Source organism: Myotis brandtii, unplaced genomic scaffold (assembly GCF_000412655.1).
Source record: "Myotis brandtii unplaced genomic scaffold, ASM41265v1 scaffold496, whole genome shotgun sequence".
NCBI classification, from domain to species: Eukaryota; Metazoa; Chordata; class Mammalia; order Chiroptera; family Vespertilionidae; genus Myotis; species Myotis brandtii.
Window position 1 is genome coordinate 966,676 of NW_005368921.1, and position 26,844 is coordinate 993,519.

At 48.9% G+C, this 26,844-nt stretch overlaps 3 protein-coding genes and 1 pseudogene across 6 annotated transcripts in view; 2 read left to right on the plus strand and 2 right to left on the minus strand.

Annotated features, from left to right (window-relative positions):
• LOC102240662 overlaps nucleotides 1-223 on the plus strand; it is a 3,166-nt pseudogene extending 2,943 nt beyond the window's left edge. Inside the window, exon 3 of the transcript XR_001364134.1 lies at nucleotides 6-223. The product of XR_001364134.1 is annotated as an elongation factor 1-alpha 1 pseudogene (transcript). The remainder of the gene's footprint in view (nucleotides 1-5) is intronic.
• IL23A (interleukin 23, alpha subunit p19) lies at nucleotides 7-5,590 on the plus strand. Of its 3 annotated transcripts, XM_014548138.1 has the most exons (6): nucleotides 1,909-1,970; nucleotides 2,112-2,525; nucleotides 2,650-4,130; nucleotides 4,320-4,427; nucleotides 4,878-5,024; nucleotides 5,137-5,590. In XM_014548138.1, exons 3-6 carry the CDS (start codon nucleotides 3,960-3,962, stop codon nucleotides 5,296-5,298), a joined length of 588 nt encoding a protein of 195 aa, XP_014403624.1. In that variant the 5' UTR covers nucleotides 1,909-1,970; nucleotides 2,112-2,525; nucleotides 2,650-3,959; the 3' UTR covers nucleotides 5,299-5,590. The 3 variants fall into 3 exon arrangements, with proteins under 3 accessions (XP_005876812.1, XP_014403624.1, XP_014403623.1); XM_005876750.2 differs by lacking the exon at nucleotides 1,909-1,970 and adding an exon at nucleotides 7-219 and having other exon boundaries at nucleotides 2,467-4,130; XM_014548137.1 differs by having other exon boundaries at nucleotides 2,112-4,130.
• A 2,220-nt stretch (nucleotides 5,591-7,810) lies between these two features.
• STAT2 (signal transducer and activator of transcription 2, 113kDa) lies at nucleotides 7,811-24,073 on the minus strand. Its single transcript, XM_005876751.2, has 24 exons — nucleotides 23,965-24,073; nucleotides 19,622-19,765; nucleotides 19,308-19,461; nucleotides 18,895-18,990; nucleotides 18,631-18,720; nucleotides 18,466-18,541; nucleotides 17,936-18,021; nucleotides 17,619-17,773; nucleotides 14,178-14,336; nucleotides 13,987-14,079; nucleotides 13,713-13,772; nucleotides 13,265-13,285; nucleotides 12,945-13,038; nucleotides 12,752-12,799; nucleotides 12,591-12,674; nucleotides 12,335-12,433; nucleotides 12,099-12,234; nucleotides 11,945-11,997; nucleotides 11,728-11,822; nucleotides 11,005-11,141; nucleotides 10,649-10,831; nucleotides 10,401-10,458; nucleotides 8,836-9,146; nucleotides 7,811-8,554 (listed from the first exon to the last, which is right to left on the minus strand). Exons 2-24 carry the CDS (start codon nucleotides 19,750-19,752, stop codon nucleotides 8,415-8,417), a joined length of 2,559 nt encoding a protein of 852 aa, XP_005876813.1. The 5' UTR covers nucleotides 19,753-19,765; nucleotides 23,965-24,073; the 3' UTR covers nucleotides 7,811-8,414.
• A 1,565-nt stretch (nucleotides 24,074-25,638) lies between these two features.
• On the minus strand, nucleotides 25,639-26,526 carry APOF (apolipoprotein F). Its single transcript, XM_014548084.1, has one exon. It carries the CDS (start codon nucleotides 26,524-26,526, stop codon nucleotides 25,699-25,701), a length of 828 nt encoding a protein of 275 aa, XP_014403570.1. The 3' UTR covers nucleotides 25,639-25,698.
• Between the last annotated feature and the right edge of the window lie 318 nt (nucleotides 26,527-26,844).

The window sequence follows — 26,844 nt, forward strand, 5'->3', positions numbered from 1 at the left end:
GGAAGATGGCCCCAAGTTTTTGAAATCTGGTGATGCTGCCATCGTTGATATGATTCCTGGCAAGCCCAGGTGTGTTGAGAGCTGCTCTGACTACCCTCCTCCGGGCCGTTTCGCTGTTCGTGACATGAGACAGACAGTTGCTGGGGGTGTCATCAAAGCCGTGGCTGAGAAGGCAGCTGGAGCTGGCAAAGTCACCAGGTCGGCCCAGAAGCTCAGAAGGTAAATGAATATTATCCCCAACACCTGCCACCCGTCTTACTCGGTGGTGGAAGAACTCTCAGATCTGTGGGTCTCAGTCGGCCATTTGGGTTTAATAGTAAAAGGCTGGTGAGTGATTACAATGCATCATAAAAGCTTCAGAAGGAAAGGGGGATGTTCTGTGGGCCATTTGGTTCTTTTGTGTGTGGCAGTTTCTAAGTTATTTGTTTTTAAAATCAGTACTTTTTAATGGGAACCACATGACCAAAAATCTGTCACAGAATTTTGAGACCCATTAAAATAACAAAGTTTAATGAGAAACCTGTGTGTTCTTTTGGTTATACTACTTAGGTAAAAGACTTCAGAGTTGCCCATGACCTATTTCTAGTGTTATATCTGCGGATACATTACAATTGGATAGTTCTGTTAACATTTTTTCTGGGTGGGAACTTTGGTGTCCCCCCCGCCCCCACTTTGTCTTGAACGGAGGAATCACCTGTCTCTTCATGGTAAAAGCTGTGGGAAAGGGGGGATCTGTTGGTGTAACACTACATAGGTTAGGCCAGGTAAGCAAAGAGTAACTTTGTGTTGTAAGCTAGTTTCTAAAGGCCAAATTCTGTAAAGTCCAGGTGTTACATATAAAATTTTGTAGTTACATTGATATTGAGTAAATTTGTTGGTATGTCAGATTTTAGTTTCCCAGTTTTACTGGAATGTGACTCACATTTACAAATGCTGAGGTAGTTTAAGAACCTAATGTGAGGCTTAAATAGTATTGAGCACTGTCTTGCTGCAATTAATTGTATACAAATTCTAGGAAAAATAAATGATGCTGGAAGTTGAAAAAAAAATCAATGGAAAAATATCCTCAGGTGAGGATTAACAAAAATAAATAAATAAATAAATAAAATCTTTTAAAAAATCCCCAAAACACCATTTTTCTCCTTTGATAAAGGCTGGTACAGAGACCCCATAATTTAGACTTCCAGGACTCAGCATGGTCCTAGACTCAGAGAAAAATACCTTAGCGCAAAGACACGTGACCTGTCATACAGGTATCAGCATGAAAGGGTTGTCAGGCCGAGAACCGAATTGTTTGAGATGGGAAATGTTCAAGAAAGTTGTTCAGCCCTAGCAAGTTTGGCTCAGTGGATAGAGCATGGGACTGTGGACTGGAAGGTCCCGGGTTCGATTCTGGTCAAGGGCACATGCCCAGATTGTGGGCTCAATCCCCAGTAGGGGGCGTGCAGGAGGTAGCTGATCAATGATTCTCTCTCATCATTGATGTTTTTATCTCTCTCTCCCTCTCCCTCTCTGAAATTAATAAAAGAAAAAAAAAAGTTGTTCAAGAGTGTCAAGATTGAAAATGTTAGAGAAAGTTTGTTCTCCAACGTCTCCTATCTTGAACAAATTGGTTCTCAACCAAGTTGTTCATGGAAAAAATATCTTGGTTGTTGAACAAAACTTCGGTTCTCCCCACCACCACCTCCCAATCCCTTCATGCTCATACTTGTATGATCAGTCACATGTCTCAGGAGAGAATGCTCAAGTCTGAGTCAGATTACTGCTAAACCTTGAGTTAACATCTCAGGAAATTGTGCTGTGAATATTTTCTTTCTTTTTTTGTTTTTAGGGGTCTGGAACGGATTAATTCAATTTACATGATTTCTAAAGGGAAAAATGATTTGGATTTTTAACAAATTGCTTCTTGAACAGCCTTCCAGAATGAATTTGAGAACCGAGGTTCCACTGCACTCGGCATAACTTGAGAGGTGATATACAGGGTGGGGCAAAAGTAGGTGTACAGTTTTAAGTACACAAAGACAGTTTAATCTTGTATTATTTATTAATTATTGTGTCAGTTTTCCATATGAACCACTGTACACCTACTTTTGCCCCACCCTGTATATTAGCTATCATTATTAACTACCCGGGGGAACTTCAACTGGATTTGGAGCCTGGTCATCCAACTGGAAAGGCCTACTTAGGCGTGTCTTGTGAATGTGATTTGCATAACAGTTAAAGCCCTGCTGACGTCAAGGACTCCTTGAAGCTCCAGGTCAGATCTAGTCCCGGAAGTAGTTCCTGCCACACAACCGTCCCACAATTGCCCCACCAACCTTGCTTCCTACCCAACTCCCAAAGCACCAGGAAGTGAAACAGAGCAGCAGAACCCATGCCTCCAGCTCAACCCTTGCCCTTGTCATCTCCTCCCCCGGAGTTCCACTTCCTCCTCCTCCTTTTCACCTTTCATCTCCTATCTTGTAGCGCTCTCAGGATGGGAATCAGAGGTGGAAACATCATAGGACAACTTATATTAAAGTGAGGTGAGTTCCACTGCCATCACCAATTTCCTTATTCTGGGAATATCCACTGTATGTGGGGAGCAGCAAACCATTTCTCACTCAAACTGAGATAACATCTCTGATGCTGAAAATGTTTTATCCAAAGGATGGATTTACCAGAGAGTCATATTTGAATCAGAAGTTTCACTGGGCAGTTTTGACTAATTCTAAGGGAGACCTCTGTCCAGGGTAAGTTTCTCAGAGAAAAAGGATCAACCTCTGGGGGTGGCTTTGGGAGCCATCAGTGTGGTCACCCATGGCCTCATTCTGACGTCCAAATTGTCCTGGGACCCTCCACTTAGGGTGGGGGCAGCCCCACATTTGGACCACCCTCCGCTCCCACGCCTAACCTCACACTCTTAGCTGTTTCACTGATGTTGCATCAGGGAGGGTGATGAAATCGGTGTCAGCGGATTTTACCCATGGATGCAACAGGCTGAAGGACTGGCCAGGGTCACTGAACTATGCACCTTCAGCTATCCAGAACTCCTAGACTTCTTAGCCATGGTGGAGGGGCTGGAATATCTAAGCTGGACTTCTAGCCCTTGCTTACACTGGTGTCTCAAAAGAACCATCACTTGCATCCCACAGGGCCCATGACCCTTTGGGCCACTAAGGTTGAAGAATCAGATGGTTCTTAGCAACAGTTCCCTCCCTCCAACAGTCCTCCTACCCTCCACAGTGAGGCCTGAAGTGCGGGAGCCGTAACACTTTATATAGCAGTATGTGGCTGCCCAGTTCTCAAAGTGCCTTCATGTCCATTCTCTCCCAGTGAGAACGACACTGTTACCAATGAAGAAAAAGAAGCCCTCTTATCTTCAGAGGGTATCTGGTGGGAACTAAACTTCATTGCCATTTTATTGGGAAATAAGTGAATGCTTATGTTTTGATTTTTCCTTAGGCAAGGGGAGGTAAGGACATTAGGTGGGGGGGGGGGTAGTTTTGAGAGGCAGAAAGATGAGGAAAAGGTTAAACAGGAAGGAATTTGAGACTAGATTCATTTAAATATTCATTACTCCACCCCACCCCTTCTGGAGCCATTTCAATTCCTGGAGAGCATTACACATATGTCCTATCCCAGGCCTCCAGCCACAGCAACCGCACGAGTCATTTCCCCTGGAGCTGAGGCTGCTTACCTGGGCTCCCCACAGCGGGGATGATGCAGGGAGGGGAATCCCACCTGCTGTGAGTCACCTGCTAGTATAAAGGGCGGGTGTTACAATGCAGGGACCTTAAAAAGGGACTCAGACAAGGAGAGAAAAATAAGGGAAGCAGCAGAGAACCTCAGCGAACAAAGGAAGCCAAACCAGAGACGCACAGAACAGAGAGAATCAGGCTCTGAACAGGGGGAAGTGGGCAGAGATTCCACAAGGACTGGTGCAAGGCACAGAGCCGCCAGATTTGAGAAGCACCAGGATGCTGGGGAGCAGAGCTGTGATGCTGCTGCTGCTGCTGCTGACGACATGCTGGACCACTCAGGGCTGGGCCGTGCCTAAAGGCAGCAGCCCTGCCTGGGCTCGGTGCCAGCAGCTCTCACAGAGACTCTGCACACTGGCCTGGAGTGCGCACCCGCCAACGGAACATGTGGTGAGTGGCACCCTCCGGGCCTAAGCAGGAGCCCCCCCCACACTCTCCAAGGCTGCAGGACGTGGGGGACTCTGTGGCCTGGGTGGGAGCTGGAGGACAGGGAAGTAGGGCTCCTGGGAGAGTCACGGGCCTGAGTCCATGTGCTTCTTTATGTGAAAGTGCTTACTGGATGCTTCTGCTCCATTCCAGGATCTACCAAGAGAAGCAGGAGAAGAGGAAGATGAGACGACAAATGATGTTCCCCACATCCAGTGTGAGGACGGCTGTGACCCCCAAGGACTCCGGGACAACAGCCAGGTGCTAAGACGAGGCTGGGCCACAAGGAAGGGCATGGAGACATATCTGGGCGCCACGGAGAATTAGTAAGAGTCACATCTGTCCTTGTCCATTCAGGCTGCGGTGACAACATACCGTGGACTGGGCAGTTTATAAAGGACAGAAATCTCTCCACAGTTCTGGAGGCTGTGACAAATAAAGTCACTGGGTCCACACCCACGGGGATTAGGGTAGCAGCATGGTTGGGCGAGGGCCCTCTTCCAGATCGTACCTCAGAAGTGGCTAGGCAGCGCCCTGGGTCTCTTTTATAAACTCCAGTGCCATTCCTGAGGGCTCCATCCTCATGACATACTCACCTCCCACCTCCTAATCTTAACAGCTGGGTCTGGGAAAGGCGAAGAACCGGAGGGGTCTTTGGGGAACGGACTAGGGAGAGGGTCTCAGTTTTCTTTCACTGCTTTTTCTTCCCAGTCTTGCTTGCAAAGGATCCACCAGGGCCTGGTTTTCTACGAGAAGCTGCTGGGCTCAGACATTTTCACAGGGGAGCCTTCCCTGCTCCCCGATGGCCCTGTGAGCCAGCTTCACGCCTCTCTGCTGGGTCTCAGGCAACTCTTGCAGGTATGCGTTAGGGGCTGGAGCATGGCAGCTTGTAGTCTCTGGCAGACGAGGGTGGTGGTGGTGGTGGTGAAGGACCTCGAATCCTCTCTCATTGTGTCCTGTGTCCTTTCAGACTGAGGGGCACCATTGGGCGACTGAGCAGACTCCAAGCCTCAGTCCCAGCCAACCATGGCAGCGGCTCCTTCTCCGCCCTAAGATCCTTCGCAGCCTCCAGGCCTTTGTGGCTGTGGCTGCCCGGGTCTTTGCCCATGGAGCAGCAACCCTGAGCCCCTAAAGCCAACAGCTTAAGGATGGCCTCCAGATCTTCATGGCTAAGATGAACCTATTGGCTGAGGCACCTGTGAGCCAACAAGTGACTCAGTCATTAATTCTAATGGGACCTGCATTGAAAAATTACCAATACTGGCGGATTTATGATGCTGACCCAGGACATGTTAAGTATTTATTAGAGGGGAAGGGAAAATTTGGGATTATTTATTCTATTGGCAGCAGTTTGAGGGGGAGGATTATTTATTATATTTATACTGACTTATTTACTTTTTTCAATAAACTTATTTATATGGATATTTAAGTCTAATTTCTAGGTTTGGTTGGGGAAAAGAAAACAAATGAAAAAACAGGGATGAGGGACTATAATATGCAACCTTCTTCTACTCTGGGGCTATGGTGGAGAGGGTATTTCCTTTTGACCCCCTGGTGTATAGAGTAACTGGGATCTTTTTGGTCTTAATCCCTGCGTGGCTAAGCAAGATGAAAGGGATGACAAGGGGACGAGATTAGGAAACGGGACACCTCTCTTGCTCCCTGACCCAGGGCCTCCTTCGCTGCTTTCTTGGCCAAGAGTGTATTTAGCCAAAGATGGGGATCCCGATCACTGCAGGATCCAAAGTCAGAGCTGTTTGAGCAGAAAGGGCATTCCAGGAAGATAAAGGTCAATCCCCCAAACTAATGGGATTCTCCCTCAATGGATATCTGTGGGCCCCTTCAGAAGGGAGTTTGATTACCCCGAGGGAGTTAAACTACCTTTGAAAGGAAGTATGGAAATGTTCTAGTGATTATTTCTCTTCCTTTCTCCATTTTCACAATATCCACAAAAAACATGGGCTTTGGAGTCAGACAGACCCAGGTTTAAAATTTGGCTTTGGCACCAACCTGCTGAGGAACAAAGGGCTAATTCTGTAACTAACACCCCCACCCCCCACCCTTACACACACGCATATACAGCTTACTTCCCCCTGGAAGAATCTATGGGTCAGGAAAGGTTGCTCCAAACAGGGAGGAAAGAAGAAGAAACATGACAAGAGGGGCATACTGGGGTGGGTGGAAGACATGCCATGCTTTGTTGACCTTGACCCGACATGGCCTATTGGTGTTTTCAAGAACATTCGTCTTTGTGAGAAGGGAAATAAAGAAGATCAAAGAGGAAACGTTTCTAGGTCAGCACAACGTTTATTAGCCACTTCTGCTCAGATGGGACTCTTTCTCAATAGTACTGTTCCTCTAACACACGATTTTCAACCAGTGTCCCCAGAGTTTTTTAAACATACAACACCTAACTTTATTCAGAAGCACTGACCTCTTTTTCCTTAGACTGTCAAATAAAAAAATAACAACCACCAACACAACAATAGCCATCCTGTATGAATGAATCAAAATTACACCTATTTTTCTGTCAGATCGGCCAAAAACTTTTTTTTTGGGTGTGCTGCAAAATTTTAGTAATTAGTTTCTATGTGCTATGAGATGAAAAAGGTTGAAAGCTGCTGCTCTCACATACCAGGCAGGAAATAGCTGCGTGTAGAAGGCCTCACTTTCATTTGCATCTCAGGTTTACTAGAAGCACATCTTAGAGCAAAGGCAGTTGTCCCGGGGTTTCCTGGGAATGGCTAAGGTGGGAGGTTGTCCAGAGCTCATGAAAAACCTTCAAGGTCCTAAGTTCCAGGAACTTGATCTCTGCCCAGGTCCATGCCCAAGGAATAGAAACAGTCTTTTCAGGTAAACAATATATTGACCTCTTTCTTAGACTGTCAAATAAAAAAATAACAACCACCAACACAACAATAGCCATCCTGTATGAATGAATCAAAATTACACCTATTTTTCTGTCAGATCGGCCAAAAACTTTTTTTTTTGGGTGTGCTGCAAAATTTTAGTAATTAGTTTCTATGTGCTATGAGATGAAAAAGGTTGAAAGCTGCTGCTCTCACATACCAGGCAGGAAATAGCCGCGTGTAGAAGGCCTCACTTTCATTTGCATCTCAGGTTTACTAGAAGCACATCTTAGAGCAAAGGCAGTTGTCCCGGGGTTTCCTGGGAATGGCTAAGGTGGGAGGTTGTCCAGAGCTCATGAAAAACCTTCAAGGTCCTAAGTTCCAGGAACTTGATCTCTGCCCAGGTCCATGCCCAAGGAATAGAAACAGTCTTTTCAGGTAAACAATATATTGCACACAAGAAAGGGATGACATCTTAATAGAGAAATATCTAAGACCCAGGGCTTCCCTTCCTCTGTAAACATACCAATCTATACTATAAAAAGCAGTTCCTGAGTTCCCAGCTAGCGAACATCCCTGGTCTCCTAAGCATTGGGAAAGTGGAGTCTAGGCAGCATTAGTTATTGTGCAAAGCTTCACAGGCACAGTAGGCTGGTAGGATCGGTTTCCAGGGGAGGAATGGATGCGGCCACTGCTAAAGGCTCCAGGTCCTGCCCTGCCTTTAGCAGTGGCTCTAATCCAGGCCCAGCCCTGGCTCTGGGGTGTGTGTGTGTGTGTGTGTGTGGGGGGGGGGGGGGACTCCAGGCCCAGCCCTGGCTCTGGGGTGTGTGTGGGGTGGGGGGGGGCGGGGGTCAGAGGGAGATCGGTAAGAAGAGGAGTTCTACCTCCTACTTCCTCTTCAGAGGGGAGCTTCCCAGTGTGGCTGAGGCAGAAAGCTCTCAGTCCCTGCAGGAAAAGAGGAAATTTAGGACAAGAGTGAGGGGAGGAAGAAAGGAGAAGGTCATCCTGGGCATGAGGGAGAAATGGAGTCCTGCGATGTGTCAGTTCCCCACTGAGGGCCAACGCTAGTGGGCGCCAGGTTAGTCTTACCAGCTATTAAAAAGTTGAAATTCTTCCATACTGGAAAGGAGCGACTTCTCTGAGCCCTCCAAGTTCCTCCTAACTGTCCTGGCCTGTTCCTAAAACCGCTACCCCTCCCAGCACAGCAGGCAGCCTCCAGGATCCTAGTTAGAGCCATGGCCAACATCTGTTCTGGTTCACATGTCCCTCTCACTTCAAATCAGGCCGTTAACCCAGCTTAGAAGAGGCACAGGCCTGATTTCCCATCCTGGGAGAGCAACACCATGATGCGGGGATTATATGGGGTAAAAGATATGGAAAGAACAGAGGAAACATAGTCCTAGTAGTCAGGAGTCAAGGGCCCATCCATGAAGAAATGGCTCGGGTGGAAGTTGTACGCCTCATCCACGGTGTTCTGGCCAGCTAACAGTGGGTCTCCGTTTGGCATGATTTCTTCAATCTTCATGTTGTTTCTGAAGACTGGGTAGTCCAGAGAAAGAAGTGAGGGCCTGATCTTAGGTAAGGAGTTCCCAACCCAGCAAGGACAGTGAGGGAGATGGTAGCAGAGGCCTGGGCAGGGCCTGAGGGGGCACTTAGGTAGGGCAGGGGTTGGTGTGTCCATTTCCTAGTAAAAGGGACACAAGGGAAACGAGCCTCCTCTCCCAGGAGGAGCTTAGATGGGGGCGTTTCCTGTAATGGGTGAGAGAGGGGAGTTGGGGAAGGGGAGGCATCCCTTTCCCCAGCCCCATCTCATCACGTACTTTCCATCTCCTCAGTGTTCAGGTGTCTCAGATCATGGGGCAAGTCTGGCTCTGGCTCTGGCTCTGGCACGGGCTGTGGAACAGGCTCTAGAAGAGGCTCCAGCTTCAGTTCTGGTCCCAGGTCCAGTGTGGGCTCCAGCTCCAGCTCGGGCTCCAGTGGCGGCCCCAGATCCAGCCCTGCCTTTAGCAGTGGCTCCAACTCCAGGTCTAGTCCTAGCTCTGGCCCTGGTGCTAGGCCCGGGGGCAGGTCTAATGGCTCTACTTCTGGCTCCAGATTAGGCTCCAGCGGTTGTTGCAGCTCATCCACCTGTCTGGATACCCCAATACAGACAAAGGGGAGTACGTAGCAGTTTAGGTGAGGTCGGAACAGTAGAGCAAGCAGAGACTACTTCTCTAGTCTAAGAAGGTAATGGAGCAGAGGGCTCTTAGCACAGGCTTTGCTCTGCCCTGGCTAGGTAACTCGGTTAGAGCATCGTCCCGATATGCCAAGGCTGCAGGTTCAATCCCTGATCGGGGCATATACAAGAGTCAACCAGTGAATGCATAAATAAGTGGAACAACTAATCCATGTTTCTCTGTTGTTTTTTTTTTTCTTCTTTCTCTCTCCCGTCCTAGCTCTCTCTAAAATTAATTACAAACAAAGGACACAGGCTTTGCAGAGTCTGAATCCTATCAGTCAGGCTTACCAGAGTTTGAATCCTATCATTTACTAGCTGGGTGACCTTAGGCAAGTTAACTAACTTCTCTGAGCCTCAGATTTATCATCTGTAAAATGGGAACAACAATACCTAATAATATTTGAGGGGCAGGAGGCTCGTTAAAAGCAGGGCTTTGGAATCTGACAGACCTGGATCATTTCGTAGCCATGGACCTCGAGCATGCCACTTCACTATGCTAAACCCGTTTCCTCCGCTGGCGACAGTAATAAGTGTCTGCCTCACAGGACTTTTATGGAAATTCAATAAGTGAGAAAATGAGCACAAAGTTTTAGCCCAGTGCCTTGTATATAGTAAACTTTCATTAAATATTCCTGTTCCTATTACCTACTCATATGAATTCTCATAATGATTAATTTTTTTAAAATATATTTTTTTATTGATTTCAGAGAGGAAGAGAGAAATAAAAACAATAATGAGAGGGAATCATTGATTGGCTGCCTCCTGCACATTGGACCGAGCCCACAACCCAGGCATGTGCCCTTGACTGGAAATGAACCCGGGACCCTTCGGTCTGCAGGCCGATGCTCTATCCACTGAGCCAAACTGGCTAGGGCAGGATTAACTTTTAAAAAATGTTATAAAAGTATCTAGTACCATGTTTGGCATCAATCAGATGTCCATTCACATCAGGGCTATGTGACTGTTATTATCAGGGAACCTCTGTGGAGACAGCTGAAGGATGGCAGCAGGAAAATAGAGAAGAGAGAGAGTAGAAGAGCAGGAAAAACCTAGAGGACTGGAGAGCGTGGCGCGGAGGCGAGAAGGCCAGGGAGACTGGACGTGGACAGGCTGGCTGACTGCGTCAGCAGAAAGGGGTGGGGGGATGGCGCAGAGTCCCCATCTCACCTGTTAGAGACCACGATGAGCTTCCGTGTCAGGTACTTCCTTTGCTCCTCGAGGTTAACTGTCGGGGACGCACACAAGAGGCGGGAGGTTAGTGATGAGATCCAGACCGATGTCCTGACAGTCACATCTCCTTACTAATTAGCAGTGTCCCACGGACAAATCCCTGAACTTCTCTGCATGTTGGTACGGCAGGCGTTGGCCTTGCGGATGCCTGCAGTGTCCCAGTGAAGTCAGTCAGCGACTCTCACCTTTGTCCTCGTAGTAGCACCCGAAAGCTTCATCCCGGGGGGTGCGGGGGTAGAGGAAGCGCAGCGGGTTCTCGGGTATGTTCTCCGCGGTGAGCAGCTGGTAGTGGCGGATGATTTTGGTCAGCGGGAGCGACTGCAGCACCTCCTTGGTGAAGGGCTTCACGGAGTGGATGAGCACCGTATCTGGACAGTGGATAGTGGAACAGGCAGGCTTGGAGAGGAGGCGGGGCCTGGGAGCTCCACTCTGCCTGCCCACCCCAGACCTGCTGAGGGCTTCGGGACGGAGCCGGGAAGCCGAGCGCAGGCAGCGGGGCAGGGAGGAGGGGCTGTGGGAGCAGCAGGGCGGAGCAGCTGACCATCATCCTGGTGTTCCACCCAGGAGCAGGTAATGCCGCCTTCGGATGTCTCGCTGAAGCGCAGTAGGAAGGTACCAGAGACGGTCTTCTTCAGCAACCTGCGCTCCTGGCTCCGGCTCACAAACCCCATGATGCGCCTGGAGCAGAGAAAGCAGCTGAGCGGCCCTCCTGCCTCCCGCTTCCGTGGGTAGGGAGAGGGCGCCAGCTTTCTGCCCTGGCGCTGCCACTACAAACTGTTCCACTGTGGCCATGTCACTTCGCTTCACTGACAACATCCACCTCCAGGGTTGGAAGAGGTGTGAGGACTCAGGGAGGCCATACCGATGAAAAACACCTTGTAAAAGGCAGTGTGCCGTGCACATGGGCAGGCAGTGTCGGGGGAAGAGCACAGGCTTGGGGTCAGACAGGCCCGGCTTTGAATCCTGACTCAGCCCCTTTACTTTCTCTAACCTTCGTTTCCTCACCGGACATGAGGGGGCAACACCCCCCACTCCGCATGGCTGTCAGGTTACACGAGAGAATTCATGAAGCCACCCAGCAGGCTCTGGATCACAATAGCTGCTTGACAAACCCCGGCTCTAACTGTTATTGCAAAGGTGAGGGGGTGTGACCTTGGCCCAGCTTTTGCTCTCTCTCCCTATTTGCCACATGAGGGCGCACAGAGCCCACTCAAGCCTAGAGAGGCAGGGGGTCTAGGGAGAGGGAGGCTGACCAAGGTCTTACCCATCATTCCAGAGATCCTTCAGGTGCTCATGTACCAGGTCCAGAATTTTGTCTAACCATGTCCAGAAGGGTAGCTTTCCAGGCGGGCTCTCTCGCTGAAGGAGGAGTGGAAAAGCAGGGAGAAATGGAGTGGCCCTCGGGGTGGGGAAGGAGCGATGGGGGCGGGGCGGGGTTTGGATTGGGGCTAGGGTCTGGCTGCCCAGGAGGAGGGTGTTACCTTAGTGAAGTCGGCCCAGGACAACAGCGCACCCTCATTCCCCGAGTTCTGTCCTGTGGACAGAAAGCCCGTTAGCTGATGGGAGGAGGCAAGGCCAGGCCTCCTGGGGTGGAGAGGACAGAGGGCCGGGGCTGACAGGAAAGGAGGTCCGTACCAAACAGCTTGTCCTTCAGCATGCTCAGCTGGTCCTGGTCGAGGCCTCGGCCAACGTAGGAGGAGAACTGCCAACTGAGGGCAGGGCCCAGTAAGGTCCAGGGGGCCTTGGGGGGGCTGGAGAAGAACTGCTGGTTCTGCAGGTACGGGAAGAGGGCAGGGTGGCTCAGAGCAGCACCCTCACACCAAGCTGCCACCCCTCCTCACCGCCCTTCCCCTGTTGGCCCCACCTCCTACCTGAGGGTTTGAGCTGAGCAGATTGAACCAGAGAATGGAGGCCCAGGCGATGGAGAGTTGATTCATGTTAGAAATAATCACCACAGGGAGGGTGTCTGCCTGGGAGAAGACAGGAGTCACAGCGGAGGCTGTGAGGATTCTAGCTGCAGACGTTCGGGCGGGGCCGGGGGCAATATTTCACCCGAGAGGCTTCTGTTAACCCCTCCTGTGCCCTCCCCGCAACCTGCTTCCGCTCCCCGCCTCCGTTTTCACTCACTTTCAGTTCCTGCTTCAGCCCCTGGTAGGTGTATCTGACCGTGAAGCTGATGATGTGCAGTTCCTCAGTCACACCCAGCAGACCCTGGGACAGCCACAGCCGTGAGCAGAGGGCCCTGGGGCATGTCCCTCCTGCCCCCCAGCCCTCTGTCCAGGACTCACCTTATTGCTGCCCTTTCCTGAACCACCCGAGCGTTGCTCCAACAGAGTCTGTGAATTGAGGGGGAGGAGAGAGAATGCCAGAGGAGGGACCCAGCAGCCCTGGAACCCGTTTTGCCCACAAGACTTCCCAAGGCCTGGGCACTTGCCCCCGCCTATTCCACTGGATCAGAAACAGAAGCTACTAGCCTCTTACCAGATAGCCGAAGTCCCAGATTAAGCCCTGACTCTGCCCTTTCTCGGGGGTCAAAGTTTTCTGGGTTGAGGTCAGAATGTTGAACTTCCGGAAGCTATTCCAGGAGGAAGAAAACATATGAAGGAAAGGAACAGAGTTATTCTAAAATTCAGCAGGAAGACAACAAAAGCTCCATTTCATTTCAGACCTCTCCATCTCCCTCTGCGTATGTGCCACCCAAATCAGCCTTCTCCTGTCTGTGCCCCCCTCAGGGCTGCCACATGTGGTTGCGCAGCTCACGCAATGCACAAAGGTTTGCAGCTTTTTTGTCAGGTACCTACCCTTGTGATTGAGGAGGATTCCTGAAAAGAAATAAAATAAAATAAAGTCACCGGGAAGCAAAACAGCATAGACATTAGGAATGTGGTCTTTGGGATCAGACAGACCTAAGTTCAAACCCAAATCTGCAGCTCACTGGTTATGTGGCCTTCAAGACACATCATCTCACTGAGCTTGTTTTCTCGTCTGAATGGTGCATTGATAACAGCTAACGCATAGGGTTTCTAGACTATTAAGTGAGTATTTGACAAGCTGCATGTCACATAGCAGGTGCTCAACAAAAGGGATGAATTGTTATTTCTATGAGGTAGGAATGGAGGCGGGAAGAACACAGCCCCGGAGCCTTCGGGAAAAGGAGGTGTCTCCTCTGGCCCCCTTCCACCCCTCCCTCCCCCGTCAGCCCACATCCTGGCCCCTCTTTGGTCCCACCTTTCACCTGCTCCAACTTACTTGTCAATAAAGACTTCTGCAGTCAGTGACTCGCTGCCTTCCTGGAGCCTCACCAGCAGCCTGGGGAGGAGAGAGGTGGATGGAGAAAGTGGTCAACCTCAACTTCCGAATAGACCAGATGTTTGGAAAAGATAAGGGAAGAGATTAGAAGAGGTAGATTGATTGAGGGGGGGGAGGAGAAGGAACAGCCAAGAGTGGGAAGATCTTTAAAGCCAGAAAGCGAACAGTGCCAGTTCTGGAAAAAGGAAGCAGGAATGAATTCTGAAGTGCCCACCTTGTTCGGACAGTGAACTTGCTCCCGGTCCTGAGGATGAGGGGTCGATGGGGAGTCTGAGGCATGCAAGGCTGGGTTTCTACCACAAAGGCTCTGGGTAGAGAGAAGTGGAGAGACTGTATAGCTCAGCATCTGTAACAATGGCTCCCCTGTCCCTCCCCTCCCTAGAGGTCCCTCCATGGCCTCGAAACCTGTGGAGCAGATGTTGTAGCAATTCTGTGACCTGGGCCTCCTGCTGGTCCACCCCTGTGATCAGAGGGTCATTCTCATAGCTAACCAGTTGACTCAAGTCCTTCAGTTCCTTCAGCAGCTGCCGCAGATGAAACATTAGCTTTGCTCCATCTGTGAACCTGAGTGATAGAACCCAAGGGAGAGAGAATCCACGAGTTTCCTGGAGCCCCCAAACAGGCTCTAAGAGCTCCCCTTTAACTATGTGGAGAATTAAAACTGATTGGGACAAAAAAAAGAGAAAAGAATCCAGGAAGCACTGATTATCCAACATGATTCATAATCCAAGAAATGAAAATCAAAGCCACTTTCACATTAAAATTGGTAAAAGGGGAACATAATAAAGCTAACTTTCATCTGATGCTTGATATATACTTCTATATTGACTTCTATAGTTTACTGACTCCATAAAAAAACTAATAATAGGCAATGTAGTGACAGGAAAACAATCATATACTATATATAAGCAAACAAATTGGGATAGTAGTTTGAAACTATTTTTTAAAAAGCCTCAAAAAGTGTGCATACATTTTATAGTATTCCATTTCTAAGATATATCCTAAGAAAATAATCAGACAAATGGACAAAGATAAATGTAATAGGAGATTCATAGCTTTGTTATTTGTCATAGAAAATCAGAACCATTTGGTTATTAGGTATATAAATTATGGCATATACATGTAATGAAATACTATGCAACCATTAAATATAATGATATAGGCTCAAATATTTAACATGGAAAAATGTCCACAAATATTAAATTTAAAAAAATTACAAGATAGTATAGATATGATTTGACTTCTGCTTAAAATATATGTATTTTTGTGTATAGGCGTAGGGGAAATCTGCAAAAAAGTATGCAAAAGCATAAACAGAGGGTACCTACCTCTGCATGATTATATTAAACAGATGGTTGATTTCTTTCTTTTCTCTTTTATTTTTTAAATTATTATTATTATGTTTAATATGTTTTTATTGATTTCAGAGAGGGAGGGAGAGAGAGAGAGGTAGAAACATCAATGATGAGAGAGAATCATTGATTGACTGCCTCTTGCATGCCCCCCCACTGGGGACTGAGCCCACAACCTGGGCATATGCCCTGACCAGGAATTGAACCGGTGACCTCCTGGTTCCTGGGTTGGTGCTTAACTGCTGAGCCATACCCGGCCGGGCATTCTTTACTCTTTTACGCTGTCTGAAATTTTTTCAATTGGTATACACTGTATTTGTAATCAGAGAAAGCAATACCTTTTTATTAAAAAACAATGAAACAAGACAAGCTCTCATTCCTGGGAGCATGCTGGCTCCTTTCCCTTACCCATCTTCTTTCCCCTCAGGCACGCATCTCCTAAACTCTAAGGAACCCCACAAGACTTGCAACCAGGGAGCAACAGGCTGTGGTAGCTCATCCATGGCTAACCCCTGAACCTGTCCTCAAGGCCCCCTTTTCTCTGACTCTCCAGTGAGCTGACAGCAGCTCTGCCTTCGCTCACTTCTTTCCCATAACGTTTCTAGAGCCAAGGCAGCCCTGCCTAGGCTGTCTTCTGTTGCTTCTTCTGGCCTAGGCCCTTCCTTGTTTCCCTGTCCCCAGATTTAATAAATGTACTCTTGCCCTACCCAGTTTGGCTCAGTGGATAGAGCATCGGCCTGCAGATTGAAGAGTCATGGGTTTGATTCAGGTCAAGGGCATGTACCTCAGTTGCAGGCTCAATACCCGGCCTCAGGTGCGGGAGACAACCCACCGATATGTCTCTCTCACATTGATGTTCCTTTTTGTCTCTCCCTCTCCCACTCTCTTAAAAAAAAAAAATCAATGGAAAAATATCCTCAGGTGAGGATTGACAAAAACAAAACAAAAACCCACAAACAAATAAATGTACTACTAAGATAAAAAATATTTTTTAAAAAATACAATGAGTCCTAGCTGGTTTGGCTCAGTGGCCTATGGACTGGGAGGTCCCGGGTTCAATTCTGGTCAAGGGCACATGCCCGGGTTGTGGGCTCCATCCCAGTAGTGGGCGTGCAGGAGGCAGCTAATCAATGATTCTCTCTCTTCATTGATGTTTTTCTCTCTCTCCCTCTCTCCCTTCCTCTCTGAAATCAATAAAAATATATTTTAAAAAAATGAATTGAGCCAGGCCAGTGTGGCTCAGTTGGTTGAGCATTATCCCATGCATCAGGAGGTCTCCAGTTTGATTCCTGGTCAGGGCACAGGCCCAGGTTGCAGGCTTGATCTCCAGTGTGGGGTGTGCAGGAGGCAGCTGATCAATGATTCTCTCTCATCATTGATGTTTCTATCTCTCTCTCCCTTTCCCTTCTTCTCTGAAATAAATTTTAAAAATTACTATAAAATAAAAAGTTTACTAGAAAAATAGCAAGAAATTAAAAACAACCTAAATGTCCAAAAAGAATAGTTCATTAATTAAATTATGTTACCTCCATATAGAGAACAATAATGCAGCCATTGAAAGTAACATCCTATATAATAAAGGGCTAATATGCTAATTAGACCGAATAGCAGAACGACCATCTGGACATCCTTCCAGATGACCTTCCAGACAAAGCCGGGATTGAGAGGGCCGGCCGAGGCTGCAAGGTGCTGTGAGGGAAACCTGGGTCCCAAGTGCCAGAGGGAAGCCAGTGCCAGCAGTCCAGACAAAGCTGGGATTGAGAGGGCCGGCTCAGGCTGCAAGGTGCTGCGAGGGAAAACCGGGTCCCAAGTGCCAGAGGGAAGCCAGTGCCAGCAGCTGGGAGAAGGAAGGCCTACTCCAGCATGAATTTCGTGCATCGGGCCTCTAGGTAAATATTATAATATACTGCTAAGTTAAAAAAGAAGAAAAACAAGCCTACATGTCTCAAAATAGTATGAATGGTATGATTCAATTTTTTAAAAATATATTTTTTATTGATTTCAGAGAGGAAGGGAGGAGAGAGAGAGAGAAAGATCAATGATGAGAGAGAATCATTGATTGGCCGCCTCCTGCATGCCCCACACTGGGGATTAAGCCTGTAACCCAGGCAAGGGCCCCTGACCAGGATCAAACCTGGGACCCTTCAGTCTGTAGGCTGACGCTCTTCAAACTGAGCCAAACTGGCTAGGGCTCAATTTTTGTTTAATAATGTTACAGTAGCTACATCTGGGTAGTAATGTAATAAGTAATTTTCTCTTTTTTTGCACTATATTTACACAAACAATAGTAGTATATTTCCCAGGTGATTAAAAATGAAGGGCTCTGGGTATCGAGAATGAAGAGCAGAGTACAGTTGTAGTCAGATAAGGGAGCTGGGATCGTTCTGGGGAGCAGAGAGTAGGAAAGCAGTACCGTGTACAGGACATTACGAAGCACAGGGCGGTGGCTAGGACTAGGGCTGGGTGAGCCTGAGGGCGGGGAGGTGCCTCTCACCACTTCTCTAGCTGGAGAAGTTCCAACCCTCCGTCTGGGGGGGCTCCAATGCAGGTTTTCTGCTGCTGCACTTTCCACTGCTCCAAATCGGGTAGCAGTAGCTCAATTAGGGTAGTTAATCGGCCTAGCAGTCCTCTGGAGGCATCCAGCACCTCCTAAGAAAGACATAAGTGAGTGTGGAGCACCTCTCACCATCATCCTCCACCATCCAGCTGGGGATAAAGGGACAAAAAGCCAAGGCTAAGAGGCCAAGGCTCCCAGGTCCCGCGTCTTCCCCAGCCCCCTGCTGCCCACGCCCTCTGTTCTTTGCCTCCCACCTTTCTCCTTCTGTCCAGTTCATTGAGAGTTGCCTGCAGAATCTGCTGCTGTCTGGTCTGATGGGGGTCCAAAGAAGCCGTCCTCACTGGATGGCAGGAGCAGGAAGTGAGACGAGTGCTCAGACCTAGGGCTCCTTCCCCTCATCTTCCTGACCTAGACCTCGGTCAGGGTCGGGGAGGGGGAATTCTGACGGGAGAGGCAGGGGAACCAAAGCAAAGCACGGATCCCTCGGGGCCCGCAGGCGAATTCTCAGGGATCATGTTGAAACGGAAGCCTACTCTACCTACCAAGGCAGTTTCCCATGCAACTCCCCCAGCATTCACTACTGTCCCCCAGCCACACCTCCAGCCCAACCCCCACAACAAACCCTGGCACTTGTAGCTCTGCCTGGCAGCAGAACTATAACTATAGCTAGTGAGGTGTAGCCAAAGGTGATTACTTTTTACTGGGGCTTTTCCCTTCTGCTCTCTCCTACCCTCGGCCTTCCAGCAGGAACCTGGCCTTCTCCCACCCCTCAACGTCTTCCTACCTGGGGCCTGAGTCTTGTATCGGAAGAGGAAGACATCCTGCAGGTCTTTCAGCTGGCTGATGGACTTCACCAGCTTCTGTAGAGGGGAGGAGACCAGGTGAGGCTGCTTCTGTGGGAGGAGGCAGGCTGATCCTGCCCACCCTGACTCTTGCCACATCTACCAACCTCCATCATAGCCTTCAATTCCAGGATCCGGGATTCAATCGCATGCTGCTGGCTCTGCACAGGTGCTTCGAGGGCTGGCTCTTCTTGCTCCTGAAATAAGAGGCTCTGAGCACATTCAACTCTGACCTTTTATCCCTAAAATCCAGTCCTGAAATTATATGACAGGCTATTTGGGGATCTTATTCCGAGACAAATTTCCTGAGTCCTTTCCATGGTCCCTCTCCACTCCAGGGGCTTTCCATATCATCAGCAAACTGCTCTCACCACTTGAGCCCTCTGAGCCTGCATCAGAATTCTCTTTTCTTCCAGAAGGAGATTAAAGATCATCTCAGCCAATTGGATAGGGCCCCGGGGTAAGGCCTGCAGGAGGCAAAGAGAGAACATTGATCCCATTCAACTGCCTTCAGTGAACATTCCCATCAGTGATGCAATACTTCCCCTCCTTCAGGGCCCCTAGCCCTTCCCTTTCTCACCACAGGTCCACAAACCCTGGTCTCTTCCCAACAGCTTCATCTAAACACTGACCTTCTCTCTGCCAGCGATCCCCTAAATCCAGACTCTGTTCCCCTCTCCCCAGGGCTGCCCCTGTCCCTTTGCACCTCCAGGTCCTGTTCTATACCCAAAACCGTACTCTACATCTCCCATTCCTACTTTGTTATTGCCACTCCTCCAAGTACCTGAATGTCCTGACAGAATTTTCGCAAGTTATGCTGTAACAACAAGCACTCGGGGTCCTGGCTGCAGCGGGCACGCTCATAGTTTAGTTGGTCCACGAAGTGGAAGCACAGCATATTAGCCTGGGAATTATCATTGCCCAGCGCAGCTTCCTGCCTGGAGACCAGGAATGACAAAGATTAGTATCTCTGCAGGGTTGCTACTATCTTCAGGCCTTCTAACCCATCCTGCCCTTGGTGTCTACAGGATCCTAGGGGCTCAGAAAAAAGAACCCATTTTCCTCATTCCCCACCACCCAGCTTTCTGAGAGCCTCACCAGTTCTGGTCTTCAATCCAAACAGCCAAGTACTGTCGAATGTCCACCGGCAGGAGGCTATTTGTGTAGAGCTGGTGCAGCTGATCCTGAAATCGGCTGTCGAGATTCTGCAGCATCTCCCACTGCGCCATCTGGGATCTGAGTCTGAAGGATTTAGGTTCCCAATTGTAAAGTTTGCTGGACTAAATCACCCACAGTGTCATGATACTTTATTATTACATATTAAAAATGTCTTTAATTATACAGGTAAGAAAAAAAAGGGGGTGTCTATTGATTTCAGAGAGGAAGGGAAGGGGAGAGAGACATAGACCCCACTCCCAATCTTGGTCTCTTCCCGTCTTCCCCAGAAACCAATATTATTAGTTTGGTACATATTCTTCCAGGGAGTACCATTTAAGAGCTCCTTTTTGTTTTAATGGTAGTTTTCAAACACACACCGAAATAGAGTGAATAGTACAAGGATTGTCCATGTACCAATCCTTCATCTTCAACAAACATTAATGATGTTTCTACCATTTGTAAAATCTATCTCCCCCAATACATCTATCTATATAAAAGACTAAGCGACCATTATGACCAGTCAACTGCTCGACTGGTCAACCAGTCGCTATGATGATGCACTGACTACCAGGAGGCAGACACTCAAAGCAGGAGCTGCCCCCTGGTGGTCAGTATGCTCCCACAGCCAACCTCCCATGGCCGGCCAATATCCCCCTGGCCAGCCGGCCCTGATCGGCCCTGATTACGGGCCAGGCTGAGGGTCCCCACCAGTGCACGAATTTGTGCACTGGGCTTCTAGTTTACTATAAATTTACTAGAGGCCCGGTGCACGAATTCATGCCCCAGTGGGGTCCCTTGGCCTGGCCTGCGGGGATCAGCCAAAACTGGCAGTCCTACACCCCCCAAGGGATGTAGTAGTGCCGAAGTGGCAGGAGGCTGGGGAGGAGTATGAGCCCTGGCCGGGCGCCGCGTTGCTCCTGCTCATCCCGGCGCCACTGTGCCTGCCCGCTGCCACCACCGCTTGGTAGGCTCGCTGCCACTCCGCTGCGGTCTCCACACACCTGTCCTAAGGCAATACTAGCGCGCGCTCGCCAGCCATGACCCCAGCGTTTGGCGCCCGTTGGTCAGCTGAGCAGTGCTCCTACTATGGGAGCGCACTGACCACCAGGGGGAAGCTCCTGCATTGAGCATCTGGCCCCTGGTGGTCAGTGCACATCATAGCTACTGGTCGAATGGTCGAATGGTCAACTGGCTGCTTAGGCTTTTATATATATAGGTATGTTTGTATTTGTTTATGCTAGAGCATTTAAAGATAGTGTGGGTCATAAGTATTTATTTCAGCATGATCCCTGCTCGCTCCAAAGCTTTATTAGGGGCTGAAACCTCCTTGGAGATAAAATCTATATGTATAAAAGACTGATATGCAAAGTGTCCTCTTGGGAGTTTGACAGGGAGACTGGAGTTCGATCGCTCGCTATGACATGCGCTGACCACCAGGGGGTGGTGCGGAATGAAGGAAGGCCCTGGCCGGTGGCTGGCAGCTGGGGAAGGAAGGCCCCGGCCGGCAGCCGGAAGGCCCTGATGGGTCCTGATTGCCGGCCAGGCCTAGGGACCCTACCCGTGCATGAATTTTGTGCACCGGGCCGCTAGTATCCTATATAATAAAAGGCTAATATGCAAAATGACCCAACGGTGGAATGACCGGTCGCTATGACGCACACTGACCACCAGGGGGCAGACGCTCGATGCAGGATCTGCCCCCTAGTGGTCAGTATGCTCCAACAGGGGGAGCACCGCCCAGCCAGAAGCCGGGCTCATGGCAGGAGAGCACAGCGGCGGCTGTGGGAGCTAAGGCAGTGTGGGGAGCAGGCCTAAGCTGGCAGTCGGACATCCCCTGAGGGCTCCTGGACTGCTAGAGAGCGCAGGCTGGGCGGAGGGACCCCCCCACACCTGAGTGCACTGGTCCTCTAGTACTCTATAAACTGCTCTCCAAGTAGGAAGAAAGAGCTCCATTCTAGATGTTTAAAAGCTGTGCAAGGGGCCTGACCAGCGTGGCTCAGTGGTTGAGCATTGACCTATGAACTGGGAGGTCACGGTTGGATTCCCAGTCAGAGCATATGCCTGGGTTATGGGCTCGATCCCCAGTGTGGGGTGTGCAGGAGGCAGCTGATCAATGATTCTCTCTCATCATTGATGTTTCTCTCTCTCCCTCCCTCCCTCTCCCTTCCTCTCTGACATCAATAAAAATATTTTAAAAAATAAAAAGAAAAGCTGTGCAAGAGGTCATTCAATCCCTAAGATTGTGTCACCTTTTATGATCTTTGTTGATCTCTGAGTCTTCATGTGGGTTATCAAATTTGTCAGAAACTTACAAACTTCATTCAAAACTGGTTTTTGCCTGTCATCAAGTAGACTAGGCAGAAAATCTTTCTCCCTAACTTGCCCCACCCACTGCCATCTGTCTGTTTAGGAAATGAAAACTTACTCTTGTTGCAACCTCAACCTTACAGAAAAGAACAAACATGCACATCTGTGGTCTAAACATGTCATATGATTTTATTATAAATGAAAGAAAAATTTTAGGGGGGGAGAAATTGTTTCCACCAGTATGAATAATTATGAGCTGCCTTTCTACCTCTAGGAATTAGGAACAGGGGAAGGACAGGATTGGGCAGGGGCTCTTATTTTACACTTTAACCCTTTTAGTAATGCTTGACGTTTAAAACTATGTATACCTGTATTGCTTAAAAAAAAAAAAAAGAAGAAGAGGCTCCAGTTCTCAAGGAATGAATTGCGAATTGGCTATTAAAAGAGTAAGGCAGTATAAGAAACAACAGGAAAACAAACAAAAAACAAAGAGGATAAAAGAGTATGGCAACAAGCAAACCCTGAGGTTTAAATATGAAAACAAACAAACCTTTTTTTAAAAAATCACCTATCTTGCCCTAACCGGTTTGGCTGAGTGGATGGAGCATCAGCCTGCGGACTAAAAGGTCCCAGGTTCCATTCCGGTCAAGGGCATGTACCTTGGTTGCAGGCACATCCCCGGTAGGGGACGTGCAGCAGGCAGCTGATCGTTGTTTCTCTCTCATCGATGTTTTTAACTCTCTATCCCTCTCCCTTCCTCTCTGTAAAAAATCAATAAAATATATTTTTAAAAAATCACCTATCTTTACTTATTTATTTTTAATCCTACCCGAGGATGTTTCTTTTTTAATATGTATATATATTTTTAGGTGCCCTGACCGGGAATCCATCCGAGACCTCCAGGTTCATAGGTCGACCACTAAGACCTCCAGCCTGGATACTTTATTTTATTTTATTTATTTTATTGATTTCTGGAGGAAGGGAGAGGGAGAGAGAGACAGAAACATCAATGATGGGAGAGAACCACTGACTGTCTACCTCTTGCACGTCCCCCACTGGGGACCGAGCCCGCAACCCAGACATGTACCCAGAATGGAACGGAGCCGGGACCCTTCAGTCCGCAGGCAGACTCTCTATCCACTGAGCCAAACCGGCTAGGGCTGGGGGTGGCGGGTATGTCTTTACTGAGTTTTATAGAGAGGAAAGGCTAGAAAGAAACATTGACGCGAAGAAACTTCCATCGGTTGCCTCCCACAGGCGTCCAACCAGGAATCCAACCTACAACCCAGGTATGAGCCCTTCACCGGGAATCCTTCGGTGTGGGGGTGGACGTTCTAACCACTGAGAACACTGGCCAGGGCTTTATCTTCTAATTTTTTTAAATTGATTTTAGGAAGAGAGAAAGAGAAACATCAATGTTTGTTCCACTTAGGTATTCATTGGTTGCTTCTTGTATGTGCCTGATCGGAGATGGAACCCGCAACCTTCGCGTATGGGGAGGACGCTCTAACAAACTGAGCAACCCGGCCAGGGCTGTATATTATACTTTTTAACATAACAAATAAGGATGATAAATCGTATCTACCCTTAGACATTGACTTTCGTGGGGGGGTGTGTGTGGGAATGAGAATCAAAAGTATCACAAGCCAGAGGTAAAAGCGTTGGCAAGGCAGTAAACCAATGCAACAATGTCAAGTTCCGGGTCTTGGAGGTTGTAGGGGGGCTTGGGGGAGTGGAGGGGTGGGGGCTACAGTTGGGGACCTAAACCCGACAAGATGGGGGTGACCAGGTTGCAGCAGATGACTGACAGCGCCTATTTCACCGGGTCATAGCTCCCTGACAGCGCCTATTTCACCGGGTCATAGCTCCCTGACAGCGCCTATTTCACCGTGTCATAGCTTCCGGGCCAGGCGCACTTCCCAGGGGGTAACTCGTGCCTCCACCCCCAATTCCCGCGCGCCCTCTCGGGTCCGTACCTGGTGGGGGTCTCAGCCCCGCTCCGGCCTGTGGCTCTGGTCAAGGATTCCTTTCCCCACCGGGAGCTCCGCACCAGCGCCTCCCGCCCCTCAGACCCCAGGCTGTGAGTTCATTGGCTCCGCCGCAGCTCCTCCCTCTCCGCGGGGCGGGACCAGCGGAGCGGAAGCCACACCTCCAGTCCCAGCGATTGGTGGGAAAACCTCCAGTAAGCCCCGCCCCCTATCTGCGGAGGGAGGAGTCCAATTAATGGAATAGCCCTGGACTCAAACTGCTGATTTCCGAGAACCCGCTCCGCGGAGAAGGAAATGAGACTAGCTCGCGACCGTGGAAGCGCTTAGGGCTCCATAAGAAGGGGTGGGACCGGAATTTCAACATTTTGGGATCGGAAGGGGAGGGCTGAAGTAATAACAAAATAACTATTTACTGATGGTACTGTGCTAAAAGCTTTAGGTTCATTGTTCCTTTTTAAAATTTCCACAAACCCCATAGAACTGAAAATCATCATCCCCCTCTTTTTTTTAAAAAATATATATATTTTTATTTTTTTACAGAGAGGAAGGGAGAGGGATAGAGTTAGGAACATCGATGAGAGAGAGAGACATCGATCAGCTGCCTCCTGCACACCCCCTACTGGGGATGTGCCGGCAACCAAGGTACATGCCCCCGACCGGGATCGAACCTGGGACCCTTCAGTCCACAGGCCGACGCTCTATCCACTGAGCCAAACCGGTCAGGGTATCATCCCCCTCTTTAGAAATTTTAATAACTGAGCTTGGAGAAAGAAGTTATTGGTTAGTGATCATCGAGGCTCAAACAAGTGGAGCCTGGATTAAAAACCAAACCCTCTGCCTCCAAACCCCAAACTTTAAAACTCCTACATTTTGTAGCACTGCCTTCCTCGCCCGTAACAAATCAGAAATTTGGATTCTGCACACAGCTTGTCATGTTACAGAGAGCCAGAATAAATCAAGCAATGCTCAGAGAGTTTGGAGTTACACTTTATTCACCGCGGTGGGCTTAGAGAAAATGAATTCAAATTCTAAGCAGAGCTACAAGCAGAACTTCCCTTTTTATGAAAGAGCCAGCCCTCTGTGTGCTTAGTGGTTATCTCGCTGGTAGCCTTGAAAACTACACAGTTCTATCCAATTAAAAAATGCACCTGGCATGGCATTGAGAGTATGGGTGTATCTAGTCTCTAGCCTACAAGGTCAGACAGCTAAGTTTATCTCCTCATTATTCAAGCAGGCTAAAGCAGGTTAGAAAGAAAAGTTATTATTTTTTTTAGAATAAGAGGCCGTCTAAAGAATAGTAGAGAATTCCAAACAGTAGTTTTACAAAATAGGGGTTAGCCTTCTCAGTCAGAATACTAGATTTATTTATTCTGTGTTTACCACCTTTTATATTCCAAAACTCTCATTCTCAGGATCATATTCATAGTCCTGGAATAAGGGCCACTCCCAGTAAGGAGCTGAATTCACTCTGTCTGACACCAAAGCGGCCACCATAGAGGTGCTGCCCAAGCCCTCTTTGCTAGTCTCTGGAGGAGAGGTGTTTGCCTCTTTTTTCTTTTTAATATATTTTTATTGATTTCAGAGAGGAAGGGAGAGGGAAAGAGAGAATCATTGATTGACTGCCTCCTGCACGCTCCACACTGGCGATCGAGCCGAGCCTGCAATCCGGGCATATGCCCTGGCCAGAATCGAACTGCAATCTCCTGGTTCATAGGTCGCTGCTCAACCAATGACCCACATAGGCCGGGCTGCCTCGTTCTCATGGTAATTCTCGATCAACCGTTCAACCCCAGCCTTCACTGCAGGTTTAAGTGCAGTGCTGATCATTAGTCCCATGGGCCCCCCTCCCAGTCCAACCATGGTCATTAAAAGGTCATAACCCAGGTCTATGATCCCATCTTGGCCTCGTTCCTTGGCCTTGTCCAAACAGTCCTGAGTAGCATAATACAAAGCTGTGCCCAGGTTGTAGTAGGTTCTCACTGTTGGCAACCACTGGACTATACTGTGCACATCCTGCTCCTGTTCAAAATCGCAGTCCTGGATGGTGGAGCGTCGGGCCCTTTCTGGGCCTAGCTGTCCCCTGGCCAACAGCTGCAGAGCAGAGGCCAGGGCATCCACTGACACTCCCCTCTCTGTGTTTCTGCCTTTCTCCAGCCGTTGAAGATGTCGGGTGAGGATCTGTGTAGCATGTATACCCTCCTGGCGGTAGAGCTGAAGCTGCAGGGCCTGTGCATCAGCATGGCAGCCAGCTTCCTTCAGGGCCATCATCAGTGACAGGCCTACCAGAAACTTGGGTAGAGGGGCCATATGGGCAAAGCCAGGCAGGGACTTTGGGAGCAGGGTCTGGCAGGGCAAGGGGCCTGAGGAGGGTGGCCAGGATTCCAAGGATGAGGGAAGGTGCATCAGGATATTTGTCTGGTTTCCATATGAAATGGCATCCACAGGGTGCAGCAGGAGGTAGCAACAAAGCAGCAGCTCCAGCGGTATGATGAGTCTGAGGCCACGCATGTCTGGGCCAGCGTACACTGGAGAGGGGAAAACCAGAAACATAGCTTCCCTGAGATGTGATCTGGAAGTTCCCAGGACTCAGGGCATACCTCCTCCAACTACTTTAAGCTTCTGTTCTTTTTAGGCTAAGGCCTAGGAAACAGGAAATGCAACTCAGTTGTTTGCACTTGGCCTTCTCTATCTTTAGGTTATCAGGGATTTCCTCTGCTTTATTTCCACCCATTTATAGGGGGCCCCCAAATTACTTCAGTCCAGGCACTGAGAAGTGAGACTACCTCGACAGGTGGGTAGCTGCTCAATTCAGTGCTGCCCACTTCTCTGTCCCATGAATAATGGACATATTTGCTATCCCCTATGATC